This window comes from Ochlerotatus camptorhynchus, unplaced genomic scaffold, assembly GCF_037179485.1.
Source record: "Ochlerotatus camptorhynchus isolate MF236.1 unplaced genomic scaffold, CSIRO-AGI_Acam_v1.1 ptg000131l, whole genome shotgun sequence".
Taxonomy (NCBI): Eukaryota; Metazoa; Arthropoda; class Insecta; order Diptera; family Culicidae; genus Ochlerotatus; species Ochlerotatus camptorhynchus.
The window spans coordinates 1,510,877-1,525,433 of NW_027040621.1; the positions used below are offsets into that span (position 1 = coordinate 1,510,877).

At 37.9% G+C, this 14,557-nt stretch overlaps 1 protein-coding gene across 5 annotated transcripts in view; it reads right to left on the reverse strand.

Moving 5' to 3' along the window:
* Positions 1-13,392, reverse strand: part of babo (TGF-beta receptor type-1 babo) — a 149,360-nt gene extending 135,968 nt beyond the window's left edge. For all 5 annotated transcript variants that reach the window (XM_065220737.1, XM_065220738.1, XM_065220736.1 and 2 more), the window contains exon 1: positions 12,094-13,392. In XM_065220737.1, coding sequence (XP_065076809.1) covers positions 12,094-12,223 — 130 coding nt within the window. In that variant the 5' untranslated portion in view covers positions 12,224-13,392. The remainder of the gene's footprint in view (positions 1-12,093) is intronic.
* Positions 13,393-14,557: the final 1,165 nt, after the last annotated feature.

Here is a 14,557-nt window from a genome sequence, read left to right on the forward strand (position 1 = left end):
CGAAAAATGTCCAATCAGATTCAAAGTGCCTCTGTGATGATCTATTTCCGAGTAATCCAGATGTTCAAGGTTCTCCAAATCGTCCTGCAGTTCAGATGATTTGTTTTACTAGATCAACAAAGACTGGGATAATATCTGTAGTATCGAAATATCGGTTTGGAAATCCTAGAACATTTGCCATACACGAAAATAGGTTGGCATGATCCACATAGACATTGCCTGGGGCATATTTCGATACTACAGATATTGAATTAGTCTTGGGTGATCTAGCAGAAAAATTATCTGATCTGCAGAATGATTTCGGAACCTATAACATCTTGTATACGTAGCAATAGGTCGGGTGCAATCCACATAGACACTTTGAATCTGTTTGGACATATTTCGATATTATATACATTATTGGAGTCTTGGTTGATATAGTAGAACAAATCAACTGAACTCCAGGGCGATTTGGAGAACCTAGAATATCCGGTATACATGGCAATTACTCGCATATATACGATTCGTTTATGATTTAACAACGAAAAATGCTATGTTCATATTGCAAAAAAGGAAAATTTCTCTCATTGTATATTTTAGAGCACGATGACGTTTCCGATAGATTACGTTGCATTTTTTTTAATCCGATGGATTGACATGTTTGAAACATGAAATTTTCGTGCTAATTTGCGTGTTGATTGACTAAATTTGTTTTCAGCACTTGACAACATTTTTTGGTTGTTCTGGCACTCAATTTTGTTGGGCGACCGCATTTCTTTTTATTTTCCGGTTCTTTGCCATCACGACAATCCTTCAAAACTCGATAAATAGTTGATTTTGATATTGGCTTGTCTTTGAACACGCTTAGAATTTCACTTGTACGACATTTTAAATGGAAACTACTGCGCAATTTGAGTTTGACAGTTTAGTAGTAGTATAGATAAGCGTGACAAGTGCATTGGTTGACATATGTGTGTTTGTTCATGCCGTCAAATAAACACCTGAAAGTATTCCCAGGACTTATGTTACATATGTTACGTCATGAAACCTCTGTTGGTGTGTTTCATGAAAGACGAAACTATCAAAGTCGAGCGCTCTTTCGCTCGTCCGTTTACCGAAGCTTGAAAGAAAGAGAGACCAGCGATTGAACATTTGTTTGTGGACGCCGACTGAGGTTCTAGAATGCTGCGAAGCTGTTCGACTCCTGTTACAAGATCTTCAAAATTTGATCCGCAAGAGACGAACCAGCTAGAGGCTGAAAGTCTCTATAATATAGCAAAAAAAATTTGATCCGCGAAATCCGCGATTTCTCAAAATAAATCCGCGACTTCAAATACTTACGACAGATAAAAAAAGCTGATTGCTTGCTTTAAGCTTATTGTTTTTGAAACGCTTTCACATTTTAATTGCCTATGCCCAAGGGAGTCAAGAAATGTTCCATCCCGTAAAATTAATAGACCTGACGGGAATTGAACCCAGCTTCCTCCAGCATAGACTTGCTTCGTAGCAGCGCCTTTACCGATTGAGCAAATCTGATCATTTTTAAGAAAAATAATACTGAACATAATTCTTCTTAGGAGTAGTTCAAAAGAGTTTTGATGAAATTTTTAAGGTAATGCCAACCAAATTCCATGAAAATTGAATTCTGAATCCCGAGGATAGCTCAAACAAAATTTTGAGGAAAATTTCTAAGAAATTCTGAGGAGTATTCCAAGGATACTCCGGTGATAATGTTTAGAAAATTTAAAAGAGATTTTCAAAGAAACTATGAGGAGAATTTTAAGGAATTAATGAGAATTCTGAGCAGAACTAAAAAGAAATTCCTGTGGTCATTCTATGAGAATTTCAAGAGAATACTAAGTGCATGCTGAGGAGAACTTCAAGTGATTTTTTCAGGAGTATTTTTCAGGGAATTGCTAGAGTTATTACTAATATGAGGAGCATTGCAGAGTGAATTCAGAGAGTGTTCTGCAGAAGATTTTCAAGCATTTTATGGAAATTAATCATGTTTTGTTGTTTTTGACATCATCCACATCCAGAGGGCCAGTCACTTTCGAATGTATGGGAATGGTAGGAAACCATTTGGAAATGTATGAAAATTTTCAGTTTTTATTCATTATCGTCTTTATAAGCAGTTTTAGATGCACAAAAATTGCACGAGAACATTACTATGGTGAGAAGGTAAATACTCGTTTATTTTTTTCCTTCTGTGAAAGCATGTTTAGTCACAAATCGTGGATTTTCTGATATTCTCCATACTGCAAAAATGATTTTCCTACCACTGAAGGGGCGACATCTCTCGGATCTTCAGTATAGCTACTACTCAAATCATAAAATTAATTATAAAAGAAGGTCTACAATTGAACACAGAAAAAGGTTAAGATTCAAGGTTTGGGAAAAAATGGAAATCCTTAGACTTAGATTTCCTATATGTAAGGTAGCCACCATCCCTTCGAAAATCTTGTCTTGTATGCAGCTCCACTTAATAGCAGGATCAATTTGAGCTACCGATCTGAATTCACAATATCGTTGTATGAATGGCCAAAAACGGAGGGGTGGACCCGTAAGCAGAGACATACACGAAATCCACGGGAATTTAAGAATCTCCTTCCAACAATACTTTACTTTTACCTATAATTAAATATTCCGGACATGAAGGGGAATTAGGGAGAAGATTAAACAACATGAGAAACTTTTCAGAATTATTCTAAAATAAGATTGCGGTTCTCTCGTCATCGACTTTGGAAAGCAACCGTTTCGTGATGAATGTGTAAGTTCTGACCACGTTTTGCGTCCATTGCTGCAATGGAAGCCCTCTGGCCCCCCTTTGGCGAATCTGCCATATAATGAAACCGCTGGAAGCGGCTCCCGTTCTGGTGAAGAAGGCTTATTGGATAGCAGAAAATAAAATGTTTATAGTGTTGTACCATTTCACTATAGTTTAAAGATGTATGGTATAGTGAACAAGAATCCTCGGCTCTGTAAAGTTAATTCGACTGAGCCTTATCAAATAAATCAATTAAAAAAAATCCTTGGATTTCCTTCAAATTTTAAAGCTTTTCTAGGAATTCGCTGAAGATTCCGGCTATAATTCTATTCAAAATTCGCTTTAATTCACTATTGAATTCCGAAACCATTCCCTTCAGGATTGCCTTGAAATTTAGTTCAAAATTATCTTGGACTTCTCTTCTAAATTTTTCTGCAATTTCGCTTAGAAATTTTCTTAAAATTCTCTAGACATTCGTTTCGTGATACCTTTGAAATTATTCTCGGAATTTTTTTGAATTTAAATGTTCATAAGAATTTCTTTGGAATCGTACGCCCAAAATTCGATTTACTTGGTATTTTTACGGATCCTGGGATCCTCTTCACAATTGATTTGGAATTTTCTACAGAGCCATTTAAAAATGTTACTCTGAACTCACACAAGTGACATGGAGTCAAAGTCTACAATCACTAAAAGCTCTTTCCAAAACTCCTTTGGATTTTCTCTAAAAAAAAAACTCTGGTGTTATCCATTCTAAAATAATCTCAAAATTCCTTCCAAAAAATTCTAGTCTAGTCAAAGAATCTTGAAATTAAGATTAAGATCAAGATTAAGTAAATGGGGATTATTCCAAGAATTGGAGTGACTTTTGTCGTTAGTGCCGTGAGAAAATTCACGTCTTATTCAAGTGGAAAATTGGTGAATATCTCACTATACATGCAATTTTTGTCGAAAGAAAAGAGGACTAATAATAATGAAAGTTATGAAAACTACAACCACAGAAAAACAGACATAACTCTTACATGGTTTTCATTGAACATGCATTTAACGGTCTGTGGCGCGCATAGTCAATTCCTTTGCATTTGAAGTTTACACACTACCGCCATCTGTTGAGCGTACTGCCCATGACAGTGTGCGCAACAGATGGCGGTAGTGTTTTAATGACGATATTTTACAGTGAAAAATGATCAATGAGTTATGTCTGTTTGTCTGTGATATATTTATACTAGAACTGTATGTTTTACACACATGGAGTATTGGGAGTTTAACATGCTACAATGGAACAATCAAATTGACGTTTGCTATTTTATAGAATTTTTATTGGTCACTGGTAAAGATAAACTGAATTTAAGTTATCTGTTAAGTTAAGTTAGTTCTGCAACATAAATATTTGTGATGTCAGGGGCACTTTGATTTCTAAAGTTGTTTTACTAAGTTTCCGATAGTTAGATGAACATTTTTGGAAGCTAGATATGAATAATACTGGAACTGATTATATAATTTTAAAAATTTAATCCTAATTTTAGGATTTATTCAATAACCATCCAATTTCAAAAAAATAATTAATAATGAATTATTCATTTTGAAGGTAGATTTCTAAACAATTTGTATTTTTATTAATACATTATTGAATGGAGCAGCAAAAATAATATCGTAGTCCTACGTCAACAATGCGGTCCTGCTTTGAACACAACCTTCAAAAATTTTTTTGTAGTTTGAGAAACTAGCCTGATGAATCCTGATGAATGTGGGCGTCTTAGTGGAATACCTGTATAATGAGAGAGAGAAGGATTAGTATTTTCCATTTAATTCCACTACTTTATTTGCTTATCCTTAACAGATACGCGTATTTCGTCTACAATGTGCAGACTTCTTCAGTGTCTTGTACTAATACTCGACTCAATGGGTCGAGTCGAGTATTAGTACAAGACACTGAAGAAGTCTGCACATTGTAGACGAAATACGCGTATCTGTTAAGGATAAGCAAATAAAGTAGTGAATTAAATGGAAAATACTAATTCTTCTCTCTCTCTCATTATACTAGCCTGATGCTAACTAAAAATACTTCTCAGCACATTTTAAACCTCCCTGAACTTTTTCGAACTTCCTTAAGTTTCCTCAATTTTCCTAACAATCATGGATCTGCTCTAAAGTTTGAACAATTACCGGAAGTGCTTGAAACTTCTTTAAAATGTAGGTAATTTCTCTAATGTTAACTCTGTTAACTCTGAGCTTCTCTGTTCTTTCCTGCAGTTCTCGAAATCTTCTCTAAATATTTTGTTTTCCGTACTGAATGCCAATGCTACCGCCATCAAGGAGGCAGCTTCCACACAATCATGGACCGGAGACCAACGACTGTACTTCCCTTCCGAAGGAAATCGTGCTCAGAGATGTTATGCCTCAGAAAATCCCGGCGGCGCCGACTGGGATTGAACCCAGGCCCTTTGGTGTGAGAGGGAATCACGCTTACCACAACGGCGCGGTGGTAAAAGTTTTTGCAGTTCTCATGAAGCTTGTTGTACTGCCCAGAATTTAATTGAACATCTCTGAAGATCTTTAGAAATCTGGGAATTTCTTTAAATATCCCGATAATTTTCTGAAACTCTTGGAACTGTATTTCCCCTGAAATTCCCTTATTTTTGGAGATTATTAAACTTCTTTGAAATGCTCCCGCATTTCGCTAATGTTCATGAATGTTCCTTAAGTGCTCGGATCTTCCTTAAGTTTCATAGACTTCTATGAAGTTTTCGAAATGTTTCTGAAGATCTCTGCAATTCTGTGAAGTTTTCGAACATTTTCTGAAATTTCTTTAAGCTCCCGCAATTTTCTTGGAATCGAACAATCTATATAGGTAAAAATGAATTTCTGTCTGTCTGTCTGACCCTTATAGACTCGGAAACAGGGGTTTTTGGGGCAGGGAAAGGTTCTTATGATGGTTCGAGACCCCTCCCCCTCTGTAAAGGGGGGCTCCCATACAAATTAAACAGAAATTTCTGCATAACTCGAGAACTAATCAGGCAAATGGAACCAAATTTAGCATGTAGAGGTCATAGGGGGTAGCCCCTTAGCGAAGATGGGGGAGGGGCTACGTACAATATAGCATGTTTTTTTTAATTGGCTCAAGTTAATATTGAATCATCAATATAGTTCTATGATTTCCACTGAAGTTCTCAAGATTTTTCGGAAGTTCATAGAACTGGCCTTAAATTATCGACACTAATTCATAACTTCCTGATGTTCAGAGTTGGTTGGAAATGCTAACATGAAGCTTTAGTGTGATGATTTATTAGCTAGAGAATGATCTTTAGAAGAGTGTAGGTGGATAGTTCCGTTAGAGTACGGCAGTATGAAAATTGAATAGAAGTTGAAAATGAGCGAAGGGCCATTAAAGCGACAGTTTTCAAGATAGACTGATGTTATTAGAACTTGCCAAAATGTTTATGAATTTCCTTTAAGTTCTCTAGACTGCCCTGAATTTCTCAGTATTTTTCAGTGGCACTTTCAAAACCAGATTTAATACCATATGAATATCGAATCGGTTGAAAAATACACTTGATCTTCTAGTTTACTCGATTGCAAGCAATATTATGATAATTGTTTATGTTTTGAGAGTTGGTGCGCAGAAAGATTAAGGAAGCGCCACTGGTATTTTTCATAAGTTTCTACAATTTTCCTGATGTTTTATAAACGAACTTTGCCTTACATCACTCATTTGCCCTGAGCATATCTCTGGATCATCCCTCAAGTTTTCTATGCATTCCTGAAGTTCTCTAAATTTGTTTAATGTTCAGAAAAATTTTCTGATATATATTCATAATTCCCTGACGCTTTTTAAGTTTTCGGATCAGTCAATTCTTGGAATATCGCATAATTCCGTGGAACTCTTTGTAAGTCGCTGCAAATTTCCTCTAGTTAATGGAATTTTCCTGAAGTTATCTGATCGTCCTCGAAGTACTCGGAACTTCACACAGCAAAAAAATAATTTTGATATCACGTCAAAGTGGATGCACTACAATCATGTCGAAAATATGGTGTAATATTACTTGCTAAAAAGGACAAAATTATCATTAATACAATGCATGAACTGACACTACGCTGCTTTTACTGCATTTGTTTATTTATGTGGTCATAAAAATTACATGAAATTTTCGACATGATTGTAGTGCATCCACTTTGATGTGATATCAAAATTATTTTTTTGCTGTGCACTGAATATCATGAAACTATCTAAAAGTATCGAAATTTTCTTAGAAGTTCTCTGGAATTTGTTGATATCGGTGCTTGCTACAAGTTGTGGCATTTGTGTTCTCTAATCCACTTAACTAAATGTTGGCAATTTAATTAAGTTCTTGAAATTTCCATGATATAATACCCTTAAAATTATCCCACATTTTCCGGATGTTCATATAATATGTATTGCCTTCCAGAAATTCTCTCGGAGCTTTGCTGAAGTTTCCGGACATTTTCTGAGATTCTTATGAAACTTATTTAACGTTTCTGCGAATTTCTTGAAATCATTTGAACTGCCCTTTGATTCTCTGACCTGTCTATTGAAGATCTTTGATCTGCTCTGAAATAAATGGAATTCTCGTTAACATTTTTAAACTTCCCTGAAATTGTCGGGACTTCTGTGCAGTTCCTGAAATATATTTGAAGTTTTCATAAATTCCGTGAAGGTATCTGTACTTCCCTGAAATTCTCGAAAAATCTTAACTGTACTCGATTTTTTTCAGCACATTATGAAACTGTCCCGAATTTTTCGAAATTCACACTTATAGATGTTTAAACTGCTCCAAAAGTCTGGAATAAAACTACGGGAACTGCCCTTAAATTTCCCAAAGCTCTCTAGATCTAGCTTTTCTTAGGTACTTAGAACTTCTCAAAAGCTTCTACACTTTTCCTCAAGTTCTATATATTCTGAAGTTCTTCTGACACCGGTGAAGATCTCTGAAATTCTAGGAACTTCTTAAAGGTTCCTGCAGTTTTTCGAAAGCTAATAGAACCGCCCCAAATTTTCTGGGTGTTAATTTCTCTTATATTCCCGCAGTTTGTTTATGAAGCTTGACTAAAATTCTCACCATTTCCTTTCATTCCTCAGAACTTCTATGAAGTTCCTACAATTGTTGTGAAGTTAATGGTACTTCACTGAAGATCTCTAATCTAGGGGGAGAGGTAGCTCATCGATTCTTCCGGTTCGCCTCCTAGCATCGTGCTATAAGGTACCAGGCGATAACCAGGGTAGTTGATCGATAGCTCGATGACGTCATTTCGTTGACGTCTGCAATGGGAAATTCTCATAGGAGGCGTTGACGATGGGACGTTGTCGAGTTGTTGAATAGCAACTATCGTGGTAACTCACCGATTACCTGTCGATCTGCCAAATTTGGAAAGACGTCTGCATTGAATTGTCTCATATAATAATATTCCGCCCACTATATCACAAGAAATTGCGAGTAGCTGAGTGGAATGGAGATAAGTTAAGCATTGGGTACAGGACCAAGTCTCTCCTGGGTGGTGCCAGAAGATGAGCGCAATAGAATCATCAAGTTGCCATAAGGCACGGAATGAGACTATTGCATGGCTGGGTAGTCAAAGTCTTCCATTCGTTAGTCATTTCAGGTGGATTAGAACAGGTTTAGGTTTAGGGTGGGCGTTGGCCAGATTTGGATTTTTCAGATGTAATCCTGGATAGGACCCTGTCATTGAACGTCGCGTGGAAGTGGAACTTAATGAAGGCCTAAGTACTTTTTCGTAGTTTTTAGTTTTCGGATTTGAGAGATCGTCGGTTACAGTGGCCTGCTTACTGAGCAGAAAAACGCGGTCCCAGGTCCTTACATATCAAAGAGATTTATGGTAAAATCGCTTGTGTATCGTGTATTTTGCGAAACTCGTTGTTGTCGTTGGTTGCGGGTTTGAATGGATACACAAATTTGAGCAACGGTATTATGTGATATGAGGGGCTCGGTGGCCTTAGAGCAACCGTTTTCGCTTACTGAGCAGAACATCATGAGTCTAATCTCAGGCCCATCCACATTCAAGATTCGTCAATCGTTTTATTTGTTAATACGACTACATGGTAATAACAGCAACTCGGTGATTAAAAAGGTTCTCGTCTGCCTAGTGGCAAACGTTTTTGCTTACTGAGCAGAAGACCGTGGGTTTAGTCCCAAGCTCCTTCGCGTTATATGCTCGTTAGGACATCAATTCAGCTTATCGTTTACCAAAACGAACCCTGCTGCAAACCCAACCCTCTTATCCAACATCCAGTGATTCCTCGTGGAAGTGCAGAGGTGTTCTCGGCTTCCATCAAAGCGAGTGTCATGTCAACACAATCCTTCCCATTCCTTTCTTGACCTGTGTTCGGGCGCGGCCGGCGCTGGTATTGCCTAATTTAAGATCACCAGTTTTTACACATTGAGGATGATTGCTAGTCCCAAGCATCGTCTATTGGTTCTCTGTGTAATTACAGCTGATCTGGCAATAACAAAGTAGCAACCGTGGGCGGTCAATCAAGCTCAAGCTCAAGCTCAAGCTCAAGCTCACTGAAGATCTCTAATCTTTCAAAAAGTTAACTACAACCTTGAAATAAATCATGTGTTTTCCTTAAATCTGGCACTTTGAAAATCTTCAACTTGAACTTGTACATGGAAACTTCAAGCGTTGAATATTTTGAGATCATAGACTTACTAAAATTAAGTGAGTGTTAAACTTCAACATTTCTCGAGTAACATTTGAAATGGGACTATGTCCAAAACGTAAACAAATCGGGTTTTTATACCATTCTTTAGCACCGCTTGATAGCTACTAATCGTGTAGGAAAGTTCCGCATAATCGAGGAAAATCATTAAAAATAATTCGATTTTCGAAACGCCCGAACAACGAAATTTTTCGATTCATTAATAGGCCCGCACGCTAAAACGGCCAACCATTCATTTATTTAATTTCATTGGTACACCAAGTGACGTATAAGGGCCGATGATTGAAAATTTTCAAACCACAAAACTAGGCCCTGCTGCTTGAGGCAGGGCCGATGATTTGTTTTGAATTTATTTGACGTTGCGAAAATGCTTAGCAAAGGGCGTACCATTTCTGATGACAAGCACAACGGCTTAACAAAGGGCCTATCCATTGAAAGATTCACAAAAAGGCTTATTAATGTATGAAATTAAGTTGTTATCGATTTTGCATATATTTTTGAAAGCTTTACGCATATTTTAGATGTTGTATACTGATATACAGTTACTATTGTTATTGTGAACAATATAAATGTCTAAAATATTTCAATTTTCTTAAATATGATTTGAATAATGGCGGAATGGCATTTTCTGGTTTGTTTACGTTTTGAACATAGGCCCATTTCAAATGTTACTCTAGATTTAATGGATTTGAACTGTTTCTTAAAAACTCATGGTCATGTCTTAAAAACGTTCGCGTTAATAACTGTTGTTGTTGTATTACCAAAATAAGCATATTTTTAACAAATTCAAAAAATTGCTTTCTTTTTATAAACCTTGAAATCATCCGTTAAAGTTCTGTCAAGTAAAAATCGGGAAAACTCAGGTAAATTTACATAGTCAAATGAGTAGACACCCTGTAGATAGAGAAAGACGAGCTACGTCAAAAGCTCTATAGTTACACAACACCTGCGAATTCTGGAGTCCTTTTTGATTGGGTCGTATGTAACAAACGCAAACAAATTGATATTTTAATGATACCAGACATTACTCTTCCTAGAGGCAAAATTTAGATCCACTACCTCATTTCTCTTTCACTGGCTCATCAAAAAACTGTTTGTCGGATGTGCCAACCGATCAAAACATAGCTCAATGTTACATACGTCATCTAACTTCTATGGAGATGTCTTCTTCTTCTTCTTCATTCGTTTATTTAAAGTCGGTCTCTGTTCCGCAATCTAGTGCCAATCACCGACGGACATCGATTGCCATCATTGCCAGGAAGGCAGCTTCCACACCTGCGTAGGATATCGCACCCATTCAACACACATGGGCCGGGACCAACGGGCTTTACTTCCCTTCTGAAGGAAGACGTGACCAGAGATTTTTATGCCTCAGAAAAATCCCACCGACCTCGGCTGGGATTGAACCCAGACCCATTGGTGTGAGAAAGCAGTCACGCTTACCACTACACCACCAGCGCCGGCTATGGAGATGTCAATCGTCGTATGCAATAAATTATACAGAAGCTTAAAAACTGTACATACGACCTGTTGTTTTTTCTAATAAACCTTGCAAATTTTGTAAATCTTCAATGTTAAACGGTTGATAACTACGCTTGCCGTGATATATTACTAATTGTAATACTTGTTTAAACCGCTAAAATTCGTACGGTCGAATGTAACACCACAGCATGCAAATGGTCCTATAATATTGATTGGTTAAAAAACATATATTTTTTACACAGTAACACTATAAATACCTTACTCAGTCGATAGAAGCACTCCTGAGATGTTAGGAAATGATTGATTTGATTTCCTTTATTTAGGAGATTTTCAGCCGATGTTAGTAAATGGGAATTTTGAAGGAATTACTTGTTCACCAAAACAAAACACCTCATTTCTCTAATTGACAAAAATGTTACATACGACCCAATCAAAAAGGACTCCAGAATTGTTCGAAAATTAGAATAAAATGTAGGCATCGATTGGACTATCAGATCCTACACACTGCAAGAAGAATGATCAATCTTGAAATAAATTCCAGCTATGTCACCGGAGATGACAAAAAGTTTTCAGTGAATTACCTATTGTTCTTCCAAGAAATATTTTTTTTTAAGTGGTTCATATTTTTTTCCTAAAGTTGACTGGAAATGTTCTAAAGATAGCTATCAAATTAGCCATTCAGTAAACGTAGCTATGATTTTAGCAGACAATGTCCGTACCTTTAATTGAATCGAACCCTCCTCCCAATGAGTTTTCCACCTAACAATTTAATGACGACAGCTCATCGCAAGTAAAACATCCTTTTTCCATTTGGAGCAAATTGCCTGGGAGTCTGGCAGCTTGGTATTCCCAGGTCGGCACATCAATTCCAATCAAACCCTCGTTCATTTGAAGCCAGAGCAATCACATCCCATCACGATAGCCGTTTTCTATATCGATTCGATAAAACTTCTTTTTTTTTTTTGTCGTCAGAGAGAAGGGGCAATGACCTTCATTAGTGTTGTTAGCATCGAACGAGAGGACGACGGAAAAGGCACTACTTGTTGTTTGGGGACCCAGAAAGTGGCGCAATGGCAATCAGCAATTATTTCCGTGCGACAAGCGAGCCGGGAAAAGTTTGATGAGTTACAGCTGAAACTTTGAGGCATAGAAATAAAGCAATATTTACCATTTGCGGCATTGTGCCTCCCGAGTCCGGCTACCGTTGTCAGGACCAGCAGCCCAATGGCAATCCAGCGGAGCTGTACCGCCGGCCGTCGGGTGATATGTTCCGAACTACTTCTACTCGATTCCATCATGATGAGGCTCTTTCAGTAACAACAACCAAAACCAATAGAACGTCATTCGTGGCGTACAACTACAAGAATAATTATTATTTCGGAAGATTGGTTCCTTCCTGTTCCCTGATTGGTGTCGTCTTTTTTATATTATGGATTCCACCTCAGAAAGAACCACTTTTGCGCATTAATTCACACACAATCACACAAATTGGGAACTGCGGTTGTTTAACCAAACACTGATGCCGCATGATTTATCTTACTTTCCTTCACGAGATGGCAGTTTTTGTTGTTGAATATTCTTCTCCGATCGGATCCGACAATAAATCACTCTTCGTCGGATTTCGATGATGCCATTGGGGCCCAACAAATATTTTTGCCAACCAACCAACACAGCGATCAAAACAAACACAATCACTCACTTTTATTTGCTACAAAGGCTGCTTTTCTGTGTCGGTCTAATGACAAATCGTATTTCGTATATATTTTTCTTCTTCACTAGCAAAGGCGAAAAACCATTGAACTCTTTCCCCCAATCTATATTATTTTTTATTTGCTCGCACGGAACAGGCAAACTTTTGGCATCCAACAAAACACTCGCAATTTTTGACAGTTCCTTCTTTCTGGAAGCCTGTCACTCTGCACAAATTTGTATTTTCCTCCTGCCGAATCCAGTGCAAACCTTCAAACCTTTTTTCTTCTTAAACACCGGAACCGCTCCCGGTTTCCTTCACAACCAGCCAAATGCACCGAGATGCACACCGGACTGCAATTTTCTTCCCTTTTCCGTATTTTTTTGCTAATGCCACCGCGCTGCTCCTCGCAGGAAAAAAAAAAATAAAAACCCTTTTTCACTCTGCCATCCGCCGCGAACCGACTACTGCCAGCAGCCGATGCATATAAAAATTCAACACTTGTCACGATCCGGCCCGATTCCGGCCAATTCTCCAACTTCTCCCGGTCGGCAACGTCACCGTTCGCAGTTTACCGCACAATTCGACCGATCCGGAACAACGCAAATCCCCGATCCGAGCGGATTAATTTTCACCGATGATGGCCATTTTCTTCAACACACATCACACACGAACTTCTTCTGCCTGCCTGCCTGCGCTCTGCAGAGCAATCAAATCGAATCCGCACCGAAGGCGAGCAAAGTGAAGGAAAAGAATTTCGCTGTCATCAGTAGCACAGCCAGCGACAGACAGATGGGGACGAATGCGAAACGCACACAGCGAACCTCTCGAGTTGCACAAGTTCCCAGTCCAAAATGTGGATCCAGCGTTTGGATTGCACACAAACATGAATGGAGTTCTCCAGCTCTTCACATGTATTTTATGAGATTTGCATGGGCTTTGCTGGTAGAAACACAACACTGCGCTAGTGTTCGTGAGAAGCTGCATGGAAAACTTTATGGAAAGCTCTCCGTGGGTACGAAACATTAAAAACAGTGACGCAGTTTGACAGTGTTGGTTTGGTGCGGTGTTTGTGTTGCGTTCGCCGGGCAGTTTTTTTATGCAAAAATGACAGGTGTCCAATGAGAGAGGGCTAGGATAGTGAATAGGCCTTTCTGTTGCAGTGTTGCCATATTGTTCCATATCTATTACCTCAGAGAAATGCCGCGGATACACTTCCTTAATAAAAAAAACCACCATAAGCGAACGATAAGCTAAATGATAGAACTATTTGAGCAAAACAACCCGGGGGCAACTTGACAACTCCAGTATATTGCCAGTGTACCCCGACAATTTGGTGCTGGTGGTTCTGTCAAACTCACAATTTTCAGAAGGGTTATCTGAATAGGGCGAATGCGGAAATGATTTACAATAAATAAAATCCAAGCTTAAAATTCATCTCATTGTCTGACGTCAAAATTAACATTAGTGGCATAGGAAGTCCAGTGATGCCAGCGAAAATGTCGTTTTGCGTTTCAGTCGTATGCGAGGTCGTATGCACAATTCATAATCAGTTTATTAAACTTTTTTTGTAGTCTCGTGTGTCTTTGAGCAGAACAGAACCAAAAGTTTAAACATATGATTTGTAAAACGAAAATATGTGATTGTCATCGAATTAATCGAAACAAATGTGAACTGAGCGAGGATATTGATTTAAAAGCTATTGCTATTATTGTGGATGATGAACAAAAAAAGAATTTGTTTTGCAGCGAGTAAGTGCGTACTTATTACAGTATCCCCCCGCTAATCCTACAAATTTGATAATCTGACTGTCAAGTCCTTACAAATCAATGTTACCAATGTAAAAAAAGCTCCATAAGAGACCATGATGTCGGATTAAGGAAAACCGGAGTGGGGAGATACCAACAACCAATACGAAACTAACGTTTTTAAATTGGCTCAC